The 21,502-nt window shown below is 43.8% G+C and overlaps 1 protein-coding gene across 4 annotated transcripts in view; it reads right to left on the reverse strand.

Annotated features, from left to right (window-relative positions):
* The window catches only part of FLNB (filamin B), a 71,360-nt gene that overhangs the window by 24,836 nt on the left and 25,022 nt on the right, over nucleotides 1–21,502 (reverse strand). For all 4 annotated transcript variants that reach the window (XM_054387356.1, XM_054387357.1, XM_054387355.1 and 1 more), the window contains exons 3-24: nucleotides 21,078–21,175; nucleotides 20,081–20,228; nucleotides 16,886–17,004; nucleotides 16,030–16,107; nucleotides 15,084–15,246; nucleotides 13,648–13,845; nucleotides 11,858–11,995; nucleotides 10,524–10,650; nucleotides 9,803–9,939; nucleotides 9,265–9,458; nucleotides 8,788–8,901; nucleotides 8,112–8,255; nucleotides 7,646–7,769; nucleotides 7,229–7,389; nucleotides 6,586–6,676; nucleotides 6,187–6,356; nucleotides 3,929–4,046; nucleotides 3,177–3,439; nucleotides 1,971–2,568; nucleotides 1,582–1,755; nucleotides 1,042–1,204; nucleotides 490–650 (exon numbers count right to left, since the gene is read on the reverse strand). In XM_054387356.1, the coding sequence (XP_054243331.1) occupies nucleotides 490–650; nucleotides 1,042–1,204; nucleotides 1,582–1,755; nucleotides 1,971–2,568; nucleotides 3,177–3,439; nucleotides 3,929–4,046; nucleotides 6,187–6,356; nucleotides 6,586–6,676; nucleotides 7,229–7,389; nucleotides 7,646–7,769; nucleotides 8,112–8,255; nucleotides 8,788–8,901; nucleotides 9,265–9,458; nucleotides 9,803–9,939; nucleotides 10,524–10,650; nucleotides 11,858–11,995; nucleotides 13,648–13,845; nucleotides 15,084–15,246; nucleotides 16,030–16,107; nucleotides 16,886–17,004; nucleotides 20,081–20,228; nucleotides 21,078–21,175 (3,681 nt within the window). The remainder of the gene's footprint in view (nucleotides 1–489; nucleotides 651–1,041; nucleotides 1,205–1,581; nucleotides 1,756–1,970; nucleotides 2,569–3,176; nucleotides 3,440–3,928; nucleotides 4,047–6,186; nucleotides 6,357–6,585; nucleotides 6,677–7,228; nucleotides 7,390–7,645; nucleotides 7,770–8,111; nucleotides 8,256–8,787; nucleotides 8,902–9,264; nucleotides 9,459–9,802; nucleotides 9,940–10,523; nucleotides 10,651–11,857; nucleotides 11,996–13,647; nucleotides 13,846–15,083; nucleotides 15,247–16,029; nucleotides 16,108–16,885; nucleotides 17,005–20,080; nucleotides 20,229–21,077; nucleotides 21,176–21,502) is intronic.

The following is a 21,502-nucleotide window of genomic DNA, read 5'->3' on the forward strand; positions in this document are numbered from 1 at the left end:
GTGACTGAAACTTGCAGTGTTTAATATAATCCCCATGATAGGATCACCCATTGGACCATGTTACTGGAGAAGTCTTGAAGGCATCCACATACAAAAGGGCTATTTTCTTGACTTAATGTATTACGTACCACTTACTTGTCAAGGGCTACTGTCTCTTTTACTGGCCCACCCATCTGTATCTACTCTTTTGTTCTCCTCTGTGGGTGCTACAGCCTTGATGAGGCTCTTCCACAACCCCACAGAAGCTACTTCAGAAACAAGAAGAGACTGCAGCCCTTCCTCAAAACTACCACATCACAGCACAAAGCGTTCCACACTTCCCTGCTGCGTATGAGGACAAACACCACCACTGTTTCTGCTTAAATTCTCTGGAAAAGCAGACAGCCAAAACCTCAGCTTTGCCCTCACACAAGTGAGATGCAGCCAAGACATCAAGTTCTTAGCTCAACACCTTCCCTCTTTTGAAAGCCACTGAGTAAGACCACTTACCAGGAACATGCTCTCCCCCATACGTGATGTTAACATCATAGTCTCCTGGAACATAAGGAACATACTCAGCACTGCAGCTCCCATCCTTGTTATCTTTACAGCTGATTTTAGACTCTGAAGGTCCTTCAACAGTTATTCCAAGGCCACCAATGCCTGCCCCTCTGCAAGAGAAACCACATATTGTTAGAATTATCTGCTTTGAACAACAGCTTTACTGCCTTCACATGCTCTGGCTCCATTTTTATCCTTACTGAAAAAGCAGAAACTTCTGATGTCCAGCCTTCAGTGTGCTCTGGCATACAAAGTCACTCACCATAACTTCACTTGCATTTTCCTAAAATTTTATCATCAGTCACTATCAACATCAAATCTCTACAGAGCAAAATCCTCAGTAAGGCACAAAGTAGCACACAGTAACCTGAAGGACACAGCTTGGCTTTCTAATTTTTAGAAACACTTCAATAATTTTATAAACATTTGTATTGTGTTGAGCCTACTGCATCATGCAGCCTACTACACTCCCTCAGATACAGATCAAGTAGGCTCAGTTACCTGGTGACAACTGAAAACGCATTTGGCTGATTTGTGAAAGCTTCTTTGAGTCCAGGTCCTTGCGCCTTCACACGTGATGGATGGCAGCCCTCTCTTACATTCACCCTGAAGGGACTGTTTGGCACAGGGACACCATCATACATTACGCTGACTGTGTGTGGGCCTGTTCGGAAGAGGAAAACATGTCCCAAATTCCATAAGTATTTTTATCATTTAATATGACTTCTACAAGATGACACAGATTTAAATATCAGTATACTGTTAAGAGCTTCCTCCTGTATTTCACAAGACTTGACTAGTTTCTAACCAAGATGCCATCGACAGACTTTTCTTCTGAAGCCAAGTTACCACAGAAGTCAGTTCAGGTTAAAATACAGCTACTTCCTACAGAACTACCTCCTCTGCTGTCAAAAATCTTGCTAAGATGCCAACAAGTTACTGGCAGACCTCAGCAGTTTGCCAAATACAGTGTAAGAGCAGCTGCTTGCTCTCTGTTTTCCCTTCTCAATAAAAAAGGCACACAAAAGCCCCAGAGGTTACCCTTTTCAAATGGCGTGTACTCCACTGAGTATGTTCCATCGGCATTGTCTTGGATGAGACAGTCAGCAGGGGAGCCAGACGGGCTCGTGACCTGAGTCCTGATGTGGTCACCACCAGCCTTTGTTAGAGGTCGAGCATCGACAGTGAACTCGGCTGTAGCTTCTCGGAAGACATCTGCAGGATACATTTTGAAGAGTCACTTCAAGAACTGCAAGAATTTCCGATGACAAAACATTTTGTGAACCAGCATGATAAACAACTCATTTGGGAACATATCGAAACACCCCTGTTCAAGGGTCACCATGGAAACATGCAAGGCTATTATGGCTTTCAATGCTCAGAATACAGGACCACAAGTCCTACAAACTGATAACAACATTTATCCTCACCTTTCCCTTCCACTCCTGGCCCAAACACTTTAACTCTGCTTGTGTCCACAGCTGGATCCACTTTGACCCGGGCTGGAAACTGAGGCACTTGTTCTCCTCCATATCTCATCTTGATGGTGTACATGCCGGCCGACAGCGGCACGTATGTCACGACATAAGTCCCATCCTTGTTATCATCAATCTGGATCTCAGCTTTGGAACCAGTATCCGACACCATGTCCACCCGCAGGTCCCCAGGACCTGCTTCTGTGCAGTCGACGTTCAGCAGCCCTGCCTCACCCACTTTACCACGTTCCAGACCCGGGCCTGTGGCAATGACTTTAGAGACATCAAATGGCATTTCTATGTCTGCCTTAAATGGTGATCCAGGAATGTGAACTTCTTCAAAGAGGATGTTTACAAAATACTCTCCAGGCTTTGTAGGGAGGTAGGAGACAGAGCAAGTTCCATCGCCGTTGTCTGAGCATTCAATTTTAGCTTCACATGGACCTTCTACTGTCAAACCCAAACCTCCAGTTCCTGCCCCTTTGGTATCTATTGTGAATTGGGCTGGTTTTCCAACAAGGCCCCCTCGAAGACCTGGACCGTGAGCTTTTACCTAGAAGAGAATGGGCAGTTGAGCTAAACTAAATTTTTTCATGTTATTGCCAGCAAAAACTACCTAGTCAGACTTGTTTGTATGTGAGACTCAATTAACAAGCTCTTAAAAATACACAGAAAGCAATGTCTCCTTAGCAGCTCCTCTTGCTTTTACTGGAAAGTTGGCATCTCTCCTCCAAAGAGATTTCCAAGCAGGGATATTCATACCCTCATTATAGCTGTTTATATATAGCCATAGGATATAAGAAGTAGAACTATTAAAATATTTGGTGGATGTACATAAGCTTTCCTGAAATCCATTTCTTCAGAAAGAAGCATCTCAATTAATATAGTTGACATGTTCATGAGGCCAGCTTCTACTAAATTAGAAGCAATGCTTGTATTTGCTACAGTATGCAGGATGTTTGCAGTACACTTAGTTCAGGATTATAGAAATTACTTCCATAAAACATGAAGCCTCCAAAAGGAACAACTCAGCACTCTGAGTAAGGTTGTTCCTATGTTCCTGGGTCTGGTTTGACCAAAACAGAGCCAAGCCTCATGCAATAGTCCACAATTCAGTTTTCAGCCATCAGTTGCTGTTACAGCCTTAAACCATTTGCTTACCTTGGAAGGGTCTGGAGGTAGCGTGGCCTCTACAGTAAAGGGGCTTCCTGGGATTGGGTTGCCATCATAACTCACATCCACCACATACAATCCCTCTTCCCTTGGGATGTACTTTGCAGTGCTGCACTCCTTACCCAGAACTGGTTCCACCAGACATGGCACAGCTTTCCTCATAGGACTGGAAATACTAACATCCAGTTTACCCTGCCCACCAGCTCCTTTGGTGTCAATTACAAACTCCTGATCCTTCCCTACTTCTACTCCTGAAAAAGACAAGACCTGTATTACTATGTTAAGTTTTAAACATCACACAGTGTCCAAGAAATAGTTCATGCACACACCAAGGAAGCAAGCAGCAAAGCAACCTTGCCTGGTCTGCATCCCTCTGCATGCAAACACACACAAACAAAAAAAATACAAACCAGTATGGAAAAAAAAGCCACCAGGTGTTTTGGTTAGTTAGAGCTACAAAGCTACAGCACTAAACAAGCCTGTAAGACGTGGCATGACAGTATCAAAGGCAATTCAATTTCACAGCCCTAAGCTCTTCCACTTCTAAAAAACAAAGTCTTTAAGAGGAATAGCTAAGTCAGAATGGTCACACTACAAAGTTGGAGCTGTTTGATGCCTAACCATAACATGTTAACATTGTTCTGCCCACTTCTGTTCCATCAGGACTTGTTAGCTCTTACCCAGACTCAGGAGACATTTCTGAGGCAGGTTATGGGACCTTCCAGCCCAAAGGTACTTACTGTTTTCAAGTCCATTGAGTTTAACTTTGCTTAGGTCCAGTGGAGCAGCAACACCAACAGTGAAAGGGCTTTTAGGGATGGGATCACCACCATAAGTTATCAAAACCTTCATTGGACCCTGGTTGGAGAATCCACAAGTTAGCTCAGCTACTTACTGCATAAGGACACACTAACATCCAAGCAGTACATAACTATTTCACCTAATCCATTTTAGCTGACCACAGACAAAATTAATAGTTTATGGACTCTGAAGCTCTCATCCCACTGCAGCCTTTCACAGCATTAGATGTGTTTTATTTAGTGCAGGAAGAGAGAAAAAGACAGTTCTTGCCAATGTTTAATTAAGACTATATTCAAGTTGCCTGGCAAAACCTTTGTCTCAGGCTGCCTCCCACTCTCCCAGTGCTCAGATCTGACATCTCAATGTCCCAGCGCTCCAGACCAGGTATCCCCTTCCACTGCATGAAGAGGCCAGGCCAAAGCGAAGCCTGCAAAGGGGCCATATTATTACAGCATCTGAAATACCAAGGTTTTAAGCTCCACAAGTCAGAAAGATTAATACTCTTGTGTATTTTGGCTGTAATACTGCACAGCCATGGCAAGTTCCAGCCCACAATGTGTGCTCCTTTTATTCTCTCCTACCACAGTCCATATTTTAGCTATATTCACTGTTTGCTTACTTTTCATTCTTGGCCAGCTCAGCTCCCAAGTGAAATAATCATGGATGTTTCACACAAGCTAGTGAATAGCTTCCATGATTATTCCTGGTTGTTTTTAGAAAACACACACACGGGTAGCTGTAGCAACACCGCAAGATAGATAAGGCTGAGTAAACAGCACTAAACCAAGGCTCCTCTGCTGCTGACGTGGTCCCTCAGGAATTTAACTACCTAGTCTGTCCTCCCCCCACACTGAATAGTCCAGAGTTTCATTTGTAAACTGCTGCTTATAAAGCAGAGAAAGACAAGGTCCACGAACGACCTGCATGCTCATAGTCTGGAAGGACCATAAGGCTACTCTAATTACTGTGCAATCCATTTTCATCTCTAACAATTGTTTTCCTGCCACTGCTACCTGGGAATATCTCCTCTAAGCCTGCAGCTCCACTGTGACTTAAGAGACTCCTCCAGAGAGAAGACCTAGTTTGATGGGAAATCTAGTTTGGGTGTCCTGGCTTGTTTCACCACTGCTTCTCTGTGAAACAATCTGGTACTACTCACACACATGCGTGCAGAGTTCAGATGACTTTGCTTCTGCATACCAACCCTGGCTGAACAAGCCAAAGCTTCTCCAAACAGGCATGCCAGCCACATCCTGAGATCATGCAACTGCTTTATCCAAAAACAAGCGCTAGCTCTACAGTACTTCCAAGAATGCTAATCCACCATCATCAGAGAGTTAATGCTGCAGTTCTCCATATCAATCCGTTTTCGTACAGCTACGTTCAAGGAAGTCAGTGCAGATGACTGAGTAGCTCGTGTTTGTTCAGCAGCAAAACATTGATCTCAATACTACAGCACCCACATCTTCAGAAATACACGAGACTCATGCATTCTGGCATTAATGGCCCTTTACAAACACACAAGCACAGCACGAGGGAACACACTTCTAGCTATTAAACAGCTTAAAGTAGAAGCTGCTAATGGTATTGCTGGGAAGACCTGTCTGTGAACCAAAACAAGTTAGACTCAATCTTTTCCCAATACAAGGGCAAACCTCAAATACAAATACTTTGATGCATTTAATCTGCAGCCCAGCTTCCCTCATCAGCAACAACTTGTTTTTCTCCTGGGGAGCTGCTGTACCATCACCCAAACACTATGCTTTTTGTCCCTGCTCTGGTTTGCACTGCAGCTCCTTTGATAACAGCAGCTTGCTGAGGGATGGTGCACTACAGACCCAACTTCGCAGGACTGTGGTAGCCCGCAGCAGCTAGGTCTATTTCAGACCCCTAAAAGAATTACCACCTTCCCTCTTTGACTGATAAGGTGCAGAACAACAACATGAGCTACACACTACTGCTTCACTATCTCACTTGTTCCCAGAAACAGTGACAAGCTATCACTAACTACACCAGAAAACTGTATTACTGCTTTCCAACCCCAACTGTCCTGTAGGCTTTAGAGATCCTGGGGAACAGAACACTCCAGTAAGTTCTATCTGCTCGTTCCCTTGTGCATGGTTATGAAAAAGGAAGATCACAGTAATATGGCATCGTGATCTGTTCACTCTTGTATTTCTACAGAGGTTGGACCTACCTGCTGTACTGGAGTGTATCTAACAGTGTGGGAATAGTCATAGTTGTCAATGATATCCAGATCTGCCACTGGTTCTCCTGGCATCGCACTGCTGAACTGCACATCCAGCGGTGCTTTTCCAGCTCCCTTGGTGAACACAGTGAAGTGTGTTGGCTTGCCATTTTCCACACCTGAAGAAAAATGTTAATTTATGCTGAGTTCTTACACAAACTCTTCCCAGAAAGCATGCAGTACCTACAAAGCCCAGCCAAGCAAAATGTCAAGGGAACAGAGTTGTTCCCAATCGTCTGGCAACCCCCATTCCCACTGTATCCAGCACTGCATCCCTGCATCCCAGCAATGATCAGGCTACCCTGCAAGAGCCCCTCACAGTCCACACTATCTCAACCCAGTTCTCACCAGTTTTGTTCAGCCCAGGTCCTTCAGCTTTTACTTTGCTGGCATCATGTGAGGGGTCCACTTTAACTCTGAATGGGCTGGTAGGAATTTCCTGCAATAGAAATAAAGCTCTAAACATCACTTGCCAAAACTACAGCACCAGCCAAAACTAAACAGTCATTTTAAGATACTAATTCTTCTACTCCAGCATCATCTTGAACATGTTTGACCTCACTTAAAACATTCTGAGACTAACCAGTAAGGCAGAGCAAATTCTAGGACAAAGTTACCAGCTGGAGAGTTTGCAGAGTCCTCTCCCCCATCCTTTTTTTTTTTTAAGAGGAAAACCTTTTTCTGTGTTCCTTGGAGAACCACTTAGGTTTTCTACCCTTTAAGAAAGGAGCTTTGCCCTATCACTGAGGCCACAATCGTTATGCCAGCCTAACACATCACACACCTGAACTTCAGTGTTCCCAGCCAACTACTCTCACTTGTGTACCTTCCAAGTACTTACAGAAGTGTTTTCATAACAGTGACCAAAGTGTATGTGAGCTGAAATGGAAGCAGCCTCCTATAAACTGTCACAGCCAGTGGTGAACCGGCACACGCTTGGTGATCAAAGAGCAGACTAGAAACATCAGGCTGTAAAACAAAGGCTACAAACCTCTCCTGCAAAAAGCACTTTAATAGTGTAGCGCCCAGCAGCAGGTGGTGCATACTTCACTGTGAAGGTATCATTAGCATTGTGGATAATGTTGAAATCGATGTCTTCTTCCTCATCGCTGACCACACGAGCATCACACTTAATTCCAACACTGACATCACCTGGGAAAAGCAGATGGAGGCTTTGCTTCTGGACAGTACAGACATTGCTAGCCGGCCAGCCAAGCACATTCCCATTTGCAGTAGTGTTCAATTCACCATGTCAACTGATGTAACAGATTACAATTCACTGCAGTGCTCTTCTTCCCAAAGTTTTTCCACAAAACGAGGAAAACCAGTATGAAACAGTACATAACACCCCAATCCCTTGCAGGACCTGAGGCTCTGATACCACCGCAATAGCCCAGCCTGCCTTTACCTTCTCCTGCATCTGTGCAGTCAACAGTGAAGTGTGTGGGCTCATTTGCTTTCAGGCCAGTTCTCTCCACACCAGGTCCAAAAACTTTCACTTTCTGAGGATGACTCCCTTGACCTATAAGGACCTACATGGATTCACAAAAGTCAGAATCATACATGTCCTGCTTGAGATCAGTCAAGTCAGAGCATTGCCTGAACAGAGGCTACAGCAAAACAGTACCAAAGTAGGAGTGAATCGCCCTAACTCCCCAAGGCTGTAGCTGGACTGACAGGAGACCTCTGACATGTGAGCTTATAAGAACAAAGTTTTTTTCAAGAGAACAAGATTCCTAAGAAAATTGAAGAAAGCAGAACACATCTCCTTGAAGTTCACAGAAGGGTTTTATCATGGTAATTGTAATGACAAGTAGTTGTGAGCATGAGTGCCCTACTTGGCTAGAATCAGTAACATCCATCTCTGTACTTACCCTAAATGGGCTATTAGGCACATTGGCTCCTCCCCAGACAACAGAAATTGTATGTTTGATTGGTTTAACTGGCACATAGGAACAGGCAAACACACCATCAGGCTTGCTCTTAATCTGGATATCAATAGGGTTTCCTTCTCCATCCTAAAATCCAGCAATACAAGCACAAGGTTCAGGTACTTTAAAGGGTTTGTGTAGTCTGAGCACCCCAACATGGTTCCAAAATGTGGGGTTGTTTTTTTTTGCCCAGAACTGCAGCTCACAAATACTGAAGGAATGTGCAAATCATACCTCTGTAAAAGTTTCTCATCTAACGCTTGCTCATTCCTAACACCATCCTACAACACATATTTTAACAAGTTCTCCTGAAATTCACAGGCTCACAGACACTTTGGATGCTTCCAAATAACAATTCTAGGAAATTACAGTTTGCTGAGCTGAGGAGACTCCAAGCATGGAAGCAAAGCCTTGCTGTTTCATTTGCCAGGGAGAAGTCACCTTGTATTGAGCTGGGTTTGTTGCCTGACTACATTACACAGACCAAAGCACAGAGCTCTGGGAGAATTACACATTCCCACAATGGGTGTGCAAGTACATAGAAATACCTAATGCATCTTCATCACCAGAGTTAAAGCCCCATTGCTGAAGTTTCAAATAGCTGCCTTTGGCTTTTTACCTGTGCATACATCTTCAGAGGTGCTTTGCCAGCATCCTTAGTTTCAACAGTGAACTCAGCAGGATTGTTCACTATACAGCCAGTCCCCTCCAAGCCTGGGCCATAAGCCTTCACCTAAACACACACACACAAAAAAAAAAAAACCCACACCAAAAGTCTTAGCTTGCAGTTCAAAAAGACAAATAAAACTAAGCAATTAATTTTTAAGACCTTCCCCTCCTCACAAAACCCAAGAAGCATAGGATACAAGTAGAGGCTAGTGCTGAAGTTGAGAATTTGGAATAATTCAGCAGGTTTTCATTACATTAAATCAAAACCACAACAGTGTTATTAGAGAAAGCTGAGTAATAACTGTTTGGAGCATGGTAAATTCAGAACTTTAAGTACAGGCAGCTTAAAAGCCAAGCTGCCTTCAGAAACCATCTCTACTGTAGTTACATCAAAGATGCATTATGCCATGGGTGAACTCTTACACACCTTATCTGGGTTGAAGTCTCCTGAAGCTGGTCGGATGAAGGCCATGTAAGGGCTATCTTTTATATCCTCATCATCACACATTATGTGCACAGCATATTCACCAGGCTCTTTGGGCCAGTACTTCACATCACATGAGCCATCATTCTTGTCATCACACTCAATTTTAGCCTGAGAAGGGCCTTCTATTGCAAAGCCTGAAAGTGAACAAGTAGGTTCCTTGTGTTAGGTTTGTGGTGGTTGCTAATGTGACACCACTTCCCCGAGCTGCTTTGTATTAGCCCTAGCTATAATGTTCAGCAATATAAGAGATAATCCATCACTTTTCTGGATCTCATCCCACAAAACCACAGAGTAACACTCTACCTCATACACATTCATGTCCCTAGAACTTGCCTTGATAGTTTAAGCTTGTGTATAGGCCAAAACATCTACTAGACATGGTGCTTTTTTTTTTTTTTTCTCCTGGGAAACTTGTTTCTCATGAGTTTGTTGCTAGCACTGCAATATATAAATATCTCAGGCAAACTAAGTAACATACCAAGAGAGCCAACTTCTGTGCCAATGGACTCTACTACAAAGTCAGCTGATTTCCCCACAATCCCCTCATGCAGTCCTGGCCCCCAGGCTCGCACTTTCTGGGGACCTGCTTCATGACCCACTTGAACTTCAAAGGGGCTACAAAAAAAAAAAAAAAAAAAGCAAAGCACAGGATTAGAAATGAGGACAAATACAGCACCCATATTTTTCCCCAGGCATTTTAATGAGGCTTTACATTGGATTTCCCAAATTAATAGATTCTATCACGCAGTGGCACAGTGCCCAGCAGACTGTCCTTCTAAGCTGAGAGGTCATCCAGTCCATCACGTGCATCATTCTTGCACCACAGATCCCAAGTGCTTGGCTTGCACCACTTGCTGTAGCCCTGGACACTACAATAAAAGATCCCTTCAAAAACACACAGCGAAGTCCAAGCTGCGTGATCCACCAAGTATTTTGTACTCATCATTTTGAGTTTAGCAAGACTGATGTGAATCACCACTCAAAGCTTTCCCAGTATAAGCAGTTGCAGCCCTAAACCAGACTGTAGATAAACTGACACAGCAAACGCGCTTGCCACTAATTTTGAACCCATAGAGTTTCTACAAAGGTCAGCATTGTTTTAAAAGCCCACCAACCACACAACACACCAAAGGACACAAACTCAAAAAAACAACAACAAAAACAAAGACAAACACAAAAAGAAGCTACTTCTAACTCACCTTTTTGGGATGTTGTGCCCACCCCAGGTAATCATGACAATGTACTTCCCCGGGGTAGCTGGATAGTATTCAAATGCATATATACCATCCATAAAGCCTTTTTGTTTCACCAGCTCCTCCAAGCCCTCTGTTGAAAGATCAGTACAGTATTAAACTTAACAGCTTCCATCCTGCTTTCAATTACTCAGACAAGTTCATGTTTTCTCATATTTATTTTAGTTTGCAAGAATAAATTTCTTCCATCAGGAAGAAAAAAAAAGGTGAGTTTATAAGGCAAGTCAGTTCTAGTTGCCCTGTAGGACAAAGACAGCAAACACTTCCAGAAGAAATACAGCAGAAAGTATTTTAAGTTACCAGACTTAATGGGTTCCCTTGTGTTTTATTTTCTTAGTCTGCAGTATGATGCATGTCATATGTTAAAACAAAAAAGCTTAACATTTGTCAGACTTTGCAACCACAAGTATGCAGGGAATGCCTACTTTTCATTTTCTTCAAGATGAAGAATTTAGGGAGAAAAAGCTTAATAAGCTAAAATTTACATCGATACGTCTGTTGCTTTTTTTCCCCCCCGCAACAGCATTAAGCCACACAGTCAGAGCAGTGTGCCTGTGGAGGAAGTGAAGGCAATACAATGCACCTTTTAAAACCTTCTCAGTCAGGGGGAGGTGACTGGCTCTCAAGTCCTACACAAGCGCAGCAGCACAGCCACTGCTACTGGCAGACACAGGATCCCACTGCATAAGCCAGTGCCTGCTGGCATTCCCACCACCCTAGCCTGCCACTGTCCAGGCAGAGGGCCACATCCAGAGCTCAGGACACAAGAGACCTGGGGACAGATCCTAGGAGAAGGTCTCCATGTCAGCCTACAAGCTTTCCTTGTCCCTCTCTTCCCCTGTTCATGTACACAACTTCTGCATGAGATGCTCAGAGTGCTTCTCTGAACCACGCTCAGCTTTGAGAGCAGGATTTCCACCCTGCCCAAGACCCTGGAGCATGACTTGCTCTGACAGATTAGACAAAGATGCAAGGCAAACCCATAAAGCTTAGAAGCCAAGACAGGCAGACACATGGATTTTCTTGGTTTTGCTGACTGATATACATTAAAACAGAGAGAGAGACCTAAAACCAGGCATAGTTTTACTCAGCCCTGCAGATCAAAACCTTCACAGTAGACATGAAGTACCAGAAAATCCTTCTGAAAGTTTGGCTTTTAATGGCAATACAGAACCCATCAGTTCCATCAGGCCACTGTGTCCTCACTGCTCTTTCATCCCAGTCTGCTTCCCCCATTTCTCCAAAACACAACCACAGCACAGATTCACCCAAACACTTACTCGGTCCTTTTATGGTCACTCCGAGGTCTCCGCTCCCTGCCGCTCTCGTATCCACCTTGAAGTCAGCTGTCTCCCTTATGCGGATGCCCTTGGGCTGCAGGCCTCTACCAGTGGCACGGCAGGCATTTGGATTGCAGGCTGCAAGGGAATTTCAGGCATCAATACAGTCTTTGATTCTCCACACACTCGTAGCTCAGCCAGCCTGCAACAACCTTCAGTTTAATGTTGACTCAGGGCAACCTCAGCTTAGCTTTCAGCTCAAGTTTTAATGTTATAGCTTTAAGGCAGGCAGAAAGAAATCTGCCTAGCCACTGTCCACATCCCATGGCTTTTGGGCAATAGCATTGGTTGCAGCCAGGAAAACCAACCCCTGCAGTGGCCATTTTTTTTTTTTTTTTTTTTTTAAGTAAAGCAAACACTGAGGCCCTGTTGCTTTCCAATGTGATGCTAATTATCAACATAAAACTTGTGCACTGTTATCACAAACAGATATTCACCATGCTAGGCACAATCTTCTAGATACCTTTCACACTGAGAGGGACACTGCAGCATGGGGTGAAGTTTCCTTTTGCAGGTAGGCTCCATTAAACTATTACTGTGCTGTTCTTTCAGAAACGCATGATTGGAATAACTGCTATTAGCAAAGCTGATTTCTGCATGTGCTTCTTTAAGAGTGTCATGTCAAAACTCCCTGCTTGCCACAGGTCACGTTTTCAGAAGCCATCAAGCCTTCGGTAGACCAAAGCAGCCATGGGTAGGGGCAGTAGGTTACATATGGCTGAGCTCAAGCTTAGACTTGAGCAGTTTACTCCAAGCACTTCTCCAGGCCTTAGGAACAGTTTTCATCACACAGCCTCAGCTATCATGTGGTCTTAAACTCCAAAAGACCTGCAGGGTTTCAAGAGACTTACAAACAATCGCAGCTTCCCAGCAGTGTAAGCCCAACATGCATTTCCCCAAAACACACCCTGCTTACAGCAGAAGCACAGGTCTGCCAAGTTGCTCATTAAGTATCCACTTGTTTCAAGAGCTTGCAAGTTTCACCCTCACCCTGCAGCAGCCAACATTGCTCCACGTTCTGCACTGGATGGTGTAAGCAAAGATCACATGCCATCTGCTAGCTCTGGAAGCTTGGTGGGAGCATACAAATGTGGAGTGGGAACAGCTTGCAGAGCTCTTACACAACTGATCAGGCAGATTGTGGTTAAGCCAGTTTCACTCACTGGGTCACACTGCTTCAGCTCACTTTTAACTTTCTTCCCCAACCCAAGCAAAACCAAAACCCTTTTGGCCAGGACAAGCTGCAGGCTAGAAGCTTACAAAAAGCAAACAACAGAGCACCCTGCACACCTCTTACCAACTATGAAGCCATTAGCAGTGAAGTCCAAAATTCCACAAATGTAGGGTAGCTCAGGAGAGATGAGCAGAGATCTAAAAGCATAGGAGCACGTAGGATGGAACAGAAAGCAAGTTAGGTGTCAGTTAAGGAGGAAAACAGTAAATATAGTCATTTGAGGAACAGAGGTGGAAAACAGCAAGACACTGCATAGCTGCATAAAATACTTCCAAAAATACAAAGGGCAGCTTATTCAGACGTCTAGGCAGAAAGGAAACTCTAGCAACAAAAAGCTATAATATTGTTAGAGAGCACTGTTTTACCCTGTGAGTACCCAGGTGACCCACTGAATCAGGCCTGAGACGTTGAAAGGTATAGATTCAAGCATATTCTGTGATCACATCCAAGAAGAAAAGTGGCCATCTACATTTAGGTGCAGTTTTAAGATGCATACCCTCTCCGACAAGAACAGTGCAAGGAGTCTTGGGAATCGCCTCCCCAGCAAAAGTCACTTTGACAACATGAGGACCAGCTTGAACAGGTTTGTATGTGCAACGGTACACTTGGTTGCCTTTGTCTTCTATCACAACTTCAGCAAGGCTTCTCCCCTGAGGATCTTCCACTTCCACATTCACATCACCCACACCAGCACCTGCAAAGGAAACAAGCACAGCTGAGCCTTGGCTCCCTCACAACAAGATGCTCTGCTTTTAGGATCACAGCCAGCTCTCTGGCCTCAGCCAGCCACCCTGTTACCATTTTTGGGCACAGCCTAAATATTCAGCTTCTGCTGACAGCAACTGGATGTGGGGAAGGGGAAACAGGATGGTGGCATCTCAATGAATACATCAAACTGCCAGGTCTCTGCAGCTCCTGCTACAGTTTCAGCACCCTAGCACTGGATACACATGAATCCTGGTTACCCTTGTTGCTACCATCCTGTGGCACCTTTGTCACAGACTAGACAACTTCACCCATCAGTTCAGTCTCTCAAGCTTTGAAGCAGCTTAGATTAAGAGCTCAGACAACATGCAGGCTGGTCTGGATAAGTATCCTTATCTGTCAGACTGTATGAATTCACTTTTCTTCAGACACCTGCTCCTCTCACACTGTGTTTAACTCATCACACAACAGCAACAGTTTTCCAGACACTTTCAGAGGCCTGACATGTCTCTACATGATTCAGACCTCTCCCAATTAGAGGCTGAACATAACACTTTCCCTCACTATAATTAATTTTATTGCAAAGAACCCTCAGGCAGAAGGCAATCCAGAATATGCTACTCAGCATATTTTGGTGTTTAAATACTTCAAGTAAGTGCCCTAAGTAGTTCACAACATTCTAAATGAATTAACAGTCATAGCATCTTATTGACCAATTCCTCTAGGCTACAGCATTGGCCTAATTGGAAGCAACAAGTCATATGATGAAGATGCCCTAATGAAGGTAGTGGCCCTCTAATGATTATGGTAGAGGTTCTAACAAGTTTGTCATTGAAGTATGAACTCTAAGTAGCACTGTGGCAGATTTTCTCATAAAGCTCAATACAGAACATATTAGGCATTCACAATTTACTCACAGTTCATACTTCAGAGGTGGGCATTTCACATTCCTGTTTAGAACTAACTGGTGGGAGAAACCAGCCAGGAACCTACCTGCTGTCATTCAGCAAGCTCATGGCAAATTTCTGGGTAATACTTAGTACCTTCCTGCACCAGCTCAGCTCCACACTTCAAATGTTTCATACACAGCTGAAGCCTCCATAACAGCCTGGCTATTATTTTACCTCTGAACTTGAAGGGGCTGCTAATCCTCACCCATTTTTCATTTTTTTTATTTTGTTTGTTCGAGGAAGATGTAGGATGTCAGCACTCGTTCCTCCTGCTTACCTGCTGTGTAGAGGTCGAAGTAGGTAGGCTTGTTGGCAATGTTCCCTGTCGCCTCTAGTCCCGGTCCCTTTGCTGTTACTTTGCTTGCATCTCCCTGGGCTTTGTCAACATTCACTTCAAATGGGCTCTTTGAGATGTGCTGCCCAGCAAACAGGACTGAAACCTGGAGACAGAAAGCATCAGCTCTGACCCACGAGGCAGAAGCAGAGCTCAACGACAGCACCATATAGCCACGCATGAGGTCAAGCACCAGTGTTCCTAGCACAGAGAGTCTATGCCTCACATGAGAGGCAAACTATGCCACAACCTTCATCCTATCCATACAACATAACTGTTGGCCATCTCTTTACAGTGCTGCTGATCATAGGGTCTGTTACACCAGCAGAGATGTCTGAAAGAATGTGCCCAGAAGAGGCAGATCACCATCCAGCAATGAAATGGCAGAAGTTTCCTTTATCTTGTCTGGCTGGTTGTGGTGACCAATCACTCAGACAAGCAATGGAATTCACCCATCATAAACCTGCTTCTGCAGGCATCTGGGGACAGAACCGGGTGGGGAACCTTCTCTGCAAAAACCCTACAGTACATAGTATCATCAGCAAAGACGTGCCCAACAGAAAAAAAAAAAAAGATACTTTCCTCTGTCTGTGATGACCCATAAAACTGGCCTCATGAGCTACAAGAAGCAGCTCCACATGAGAGGAGAGCCAGCTGCAACACCTGATACCAAAACATCTACACACTCTGCCAACACACATCCCCTTCCCCCTGAAGGAGGCAGCCCGATAGCCCAGAAGGAAAACTTAGGCCACAACAGGTTACCTTTTCTTCAGTATGCCCAGAGAGGCTATTATGCCATCAGCTAACAAGCAACCCACAGGGGCTACATTAACCAGCAGAGCAGTGTGTTTAGCAAGAGAATTCTTGTTATTGATTCACAGCCTACCTTATGAGGTCCAGTAACCCTTGGCACATACTGAACTGAATAGGTCTTGTTTTTGTCACTGGATGGTGTTATCTTTGCCTAGGAGAGAAAAAAAATCCATCATTGAGCTGTGCCTACACACATCAGCCTAAGACTCCAGTATCAAGTGCTACCCAGAGAAAACTATTTCCAGAGTCAGCAATGTCAGAGACGTGGCTGTGGAAGCAGGGATCCTTGCTACCTCCTCTTCTCACATGGAGAAAAAATCCCATTGGTTTTGCCTTTACATGAGACAAAGCAAGCTATCTTCTCCCCTGCCCAGCCACTTCCCTTGCTGTTAACAGCTCTACTAAGGCAGGCCAAAATTGAGGAGACATTAAGTCCAACATTACAGCTGTATTTTTCTGGAATGTAACATGATCAAGTGGAGCACTTGGATGAGAAGTTTCTATAAACATTAAAACCAGTGCTTTTAACTCAAAATGATTCATGGCATCTAAATAGCTGCTTTAGCCATTCTTGAAGAATGACTAAGGACAGACAGTGATTTAGTGAAGTATGTTATCTAAAAGCATGTCAGAATGTACTTGGCCAAACTAAAGCACCGCAACTACCGGACATGGGAGTTGAGTTGCTTAGTTGCAGATAACGATATTTTATTCAAGTTCATCCAATAAAGCAATTATGAGCAAGAGCTTGAAGCTTGCACTTTTGATAGATGGCATTTTGCAACTTGTTTTTAGATTACTTATTTGTCAAGATCTTCACTGTGAAAGATGAAAGTTACTACAAAAACTGCAGTGTTCAGACCAGCTTTATTGGTTTATTCCACACAATTCCACACTACTATTCTACACAGTACTTTAAACATATATACCTCCTCTCTGTTTCCTTCTGGATCCTCTATGAAGACCATCAAGTCTCCCTGCCCAGCACTGATGGTGTCTACTGTGAAGATAGCAGGCTGCTTTACCATGTTCCCATGAGGCTCAATTCCTGAGAGACAAACAGCAGCACCTTAACTGTTGCTACAAAACATGTTGTTCATAGTTTGAAAGCTACCTACAAGATGTCCAATCTGTCCTCCCACACAAGACCCCACACCAACTTCCTCAGGCCATTCCATGACACTTCACCAGCTGCCCAGAGCATCATATTCACAGTAACCCTTCTTCTTACATCACAAGCATATTTGAAAATGGGTTGAATCATTGGCACTCAACTCATCTTAGGATCTCCAGCCAGGTTTGGAATCCAGGTAGCATCTGGTTTCAGGTGAAAGCAAGTTACCTTGCTCACCTGAGCAACACAATGAGGGTCACCCCTACAGCTAGGGAGTGCCAAGATGAGGCTGACAGCAGGTAGGGTATGTGCACTAATCGTTTAGTAGCTGCTGCTCTTCACACATCTAAATGCTGCAACAGGACTGCGCTGCAGGAAGTGCAACCAGGGAGACAGGAAAGAAATTCTAGGAAGCCTTCTGATAAAGACATACCCTAGAGCCAAGAGCAAAAGACAGCAAGACAGTTCTTACATATAGCGTCCCATTTTACTGCACTTTCAGAACTCAGCTGTACAGACACTGCTGAGATGTATTCTTCTTTGAAGGGTGCTCAAATCCCTGTGCCAGAGTGAACACCGTACAAATGGCATGCAGGAGCTTGTTTAAACCATGGAAACCCTGCAGTTCTACGCCACTTCCACTTTTAATCAGTTTCCTTATTCCTCAGCACAGAGCCTGCTGCAGCATGCGTTTCCCAGCAAAGTTTCATCATCTCCCTGCATGTAGCCCCAGGTCATGACACCTGTCATGGTAGTGTCAGACTGAGTGGGTGGAAGAACTTCCCAGAGCTGCTGGTTCCAGACTAGCCCAAACATATGTACCCTTCTGTCCAAGAGAATTACTCCTCAGCTTATTCATAAAACCATGGGCACTAGTGGTCCATAGCACAATTAGTGGAAAGTGCAATGTCTGATAGATTATAAAGGAAGTGGTTGTGAACAACAGAATTCCTGAACTTGTTTATCTTCAGAAAACAATAAGTTGAGAGCAGTGCAAGGAAGACCATGTTTTTACTAGGAAATCTGAGCATTCTGATAAGGTGTTAACAATTGACATATTCATTCTTTCAAGCTAAGCCCTAGATTATCATCTAGTTTAAACAGCTATAAATTCACTCTGCCTATCTTCAGTCCACCACACAAGAACCAGGACATGGTACTCAAGTAAAGTATTACTCCTCCTGCAAGCACAACGAGGATTGCTTATGCTCAGAAGACAGCTTCAGCCAGGACAGTGTTAGTCACAGCACTTCCTTATATTTATTCTTCCAGATTTCACTCTCTTCTCAGCTATCTGCTTTGGCTAAGTAAGTGAGAACTGTGTCAGTGACAATCTGCATGATTCCGTACAGCATGTCTGCAGGCTCCCTTCACATGCTGTCTGTACTCAGACACTACAGGAGCAGGCAAGTGCAGGGTGGTGTATCCAGGGTGATGAGCTACAATTAATATTCACGTTGGGAGATTATGAATAACTTATTGTGGTACATGGATAAACAATAATAAAGCTAAGACTGACCAACTTCCACCTTTTTCTGGAAGCATGATCTGTGGCTTATTTGTCCAAAAGAAGCTGCTCAGCTTGGCAGCGAGCCCCTTGCTGCTGGAGTCACCTTTTGGCTCTGACGTGTGTTAGCAGTCAGAATTGTCAGTTCTATTTAGTGACTATTTCAGCAATTAACTTTGGGGAAAAAGGAAAAAACGAAATCAATCATTTAAGAAAAATCACTCACCCTTTGTAGTTTCCATTACAAAAGCTCCAGAGCACCGCATGTACAAAAACTGACAAGAAAATAATTCCATTTTTTGAAAGAAGAATATGACTAAAGCCAGATTTGCCAGACTGAGGCAGGCTGCTCAGTCATTTATACAGTAAGGGGAGCATAGGCAGTCTATACATTTGGGATCTGACAAACATGTCTGTACTGTGATTTGCTGTGGATGGCAACAGTGAAAGACATAACCCCAAGAAGTGGGAAGTGTTAAACCTACTTTTGATACAGCAACTGTTTTGTCAGTGCAGAGATAGCATCCGAGTCTATTCATTCCACTAGTAAAGTTTCAGTAGAAAAATCAGGTTGAAAAGAACACCCTCAGTTTAAACAGAAGAATAAAAAAGTTTTGTTTCTTTCCATTACACTCTTGTACACCCAGTTCTGAATCTCACTAATTCTAAAAACCTCCAAGGACCACAGCTGGCCCCAGATCTAAAAACAAAGATAAAATGGTGAACAAATTGTAATGCATAAGTGCTGTCTTGCTACACATCAAGTACATTAAATGTTATTCATTTAGTTGTGATTGTATTCCAGTCTAGAATAGAACCACATCAGAAGTTATAGGAATTATCAATTTAAAGGCTAATTAACAATATGAATACCTATGTAGATCACCAGTGGCATAAACTTCTATGGACAATTCCTCCCAATTAGCAAACAAAGCCTTTATAACAAAAGCTTAGCACTATTTAAAGTTTTAAGGGTTATCGACCCACCTTTGTGCCTATGCAAACGAAGAATTCACACCTAATGCTCAATTAAAAAAAGCTTACTTAGGATTAGCTGATGTCAATACACATCTCCCACCCAGCCTGCCTCTACAGGGAGTCTGCCCAAAGAGACATGCAGATGTAAGGAGGGTTCCTGTCTTTTAAAGGAGTACTTTACCACAAGCAGCACTCACTGCTAGACCCTGAGCAGTAATATTGCTAGCTTCAATTTCACACCAAGGTTGTTTTATCGCCATAACATGCTGCTTCTTCCAGCTGTGGACTGCAAGGCTGGCAGCTTGCAGAACAGGTTCAGAGACCTTGGAGAATTTACATGTTAGAACTAGGAGTGTCTTTTGGATGATATCCACGTATTTCTGAAACTAGGCACCACACCAAGAGTATACAAGTGAAACTTTGAAGTCAGTTACAGTAGGTCTGGAGTTCAACATAAGCAAAAACCCCACCCAGTTTTCTACAGAGTTAAATGCTCTGTGCAGCATAAGCTCACCAAGTCCTTACCTCTGCCATAAGCCCTTGCTTTCTTTGGATTCAGTTTGGGTTTTAAAGGAGCTCCTGGTTTCAGCTTGGCTTTGGGGAACTGGGACAGGTAAGTCATTACAGAGTGCTCATCCACATCAGGGTGGATAATTTCTTCAGGGGTAATAACCTGAAAGACAGCACAATTAAGTACATTGTATCAGTGCTTGGTTACCCCATGTCAACACAGAAACACAGTTATAACAGAGTCCTAACTTTCAAAACTCCCGCATGCTAATGAGATTTCTTACATCCATTTTCCCCTTTGATACACAAAACATCATTTATTACCTCGTGTCAAGACAAACCAAGCAGCTCATTACGGCCCAAATATGGTTTGGGGGCTTTTTGTTGTGTCTTAGTTAGAAAGGGTTCTCCTGAGACTGCGACAAACCAAACAGCAACAAGGCAGAACAACAGTAGCTAGGTCCCCCCCAAAAGCAAGATGAGGATAACTAAAAGAATTAGTAATTCATAACCCTGTGTGTTACAGCTCTGAACTGCAGTGCTTGCAAAATGGAACTTGTGACCAGTCTCTTCTGCTCCCACAATACAAGCTGCTCTAACAGCTTCAGAGACTTCAGCAGTTCTGTTCAACTTGGCCAGTGTGAAAACAAACCAGTTTACAAATACATTGTTCATTGTTCTGTGTTTGAAAGTCATCTTTGCAGGTGATTTCCTAAGCCAGTGGCTTTTTCTTCCGTGGAATTCAATGCAGCAAAACAAACATTCCATGGACGAACAGATCAAATACCACTACACATGCACATACTCCCCTACCATACATGCTACACACCAGCTGTCTTCAAAGACATCTTCACAAAAATCTAACAACCAGACCTCTCTCAGGCAATTTCATGAGTAAACTAACTTCTGGAATTGTACAAGCAATTTCACCTGCCTTCTTCAATCTACAGTGAGTTGCAGCACAAAGCCAATTGTTGTGCTTCCTGCGGGCAGCCTGCCTGCACAGCCTTACCTGTGGCACACCCAGCCAATCATCTGCCTGCTGCATGGCCTCCCGAGCATTGTCAACAGGCTTCTTCGGGTCCCAGGTCTCCCAGTCAGGGCACAGGCCTGTAAATACATTTCAGTTGTTAGGTGTTATCTGCAAAGGAGCTTCCTTAACTGAAGAAGCTGAGTACGAACCCCACAGCCACTTGTATTATACTACTATATAGAAAAGACATGCAGAGCTTTGCAGAAGTAACCAAAACAAGATGAGCATGGGCTGCTCACTGAAATGCTTCTGTGACAACAACTAGCATCAACACAAGCCCTTATGGCACAAACAGCCAGTTCAGAGAGACTCCCACCCACCTTGCTTGCCAACAACATACCAGGTAAGTAGCTTTTCCGTCAGCCACACAACTCCACTGCTTTAAATTTAAGCTGGACAAGAGA

The sequence above is a fragment of the Indicator indicator genome, chromosome 15 (assembly GCF_027791375.1).
Source record: "Indicator indicator isolate 239-I01 chromosome 15, UM_Iind_1.1, whole genome shotgun sequence".
NCBI lineage: Eukaryota > Metazoa > Chordata > Aves > Piciformes > Indicatoridae > Indicator > Indicator indicator.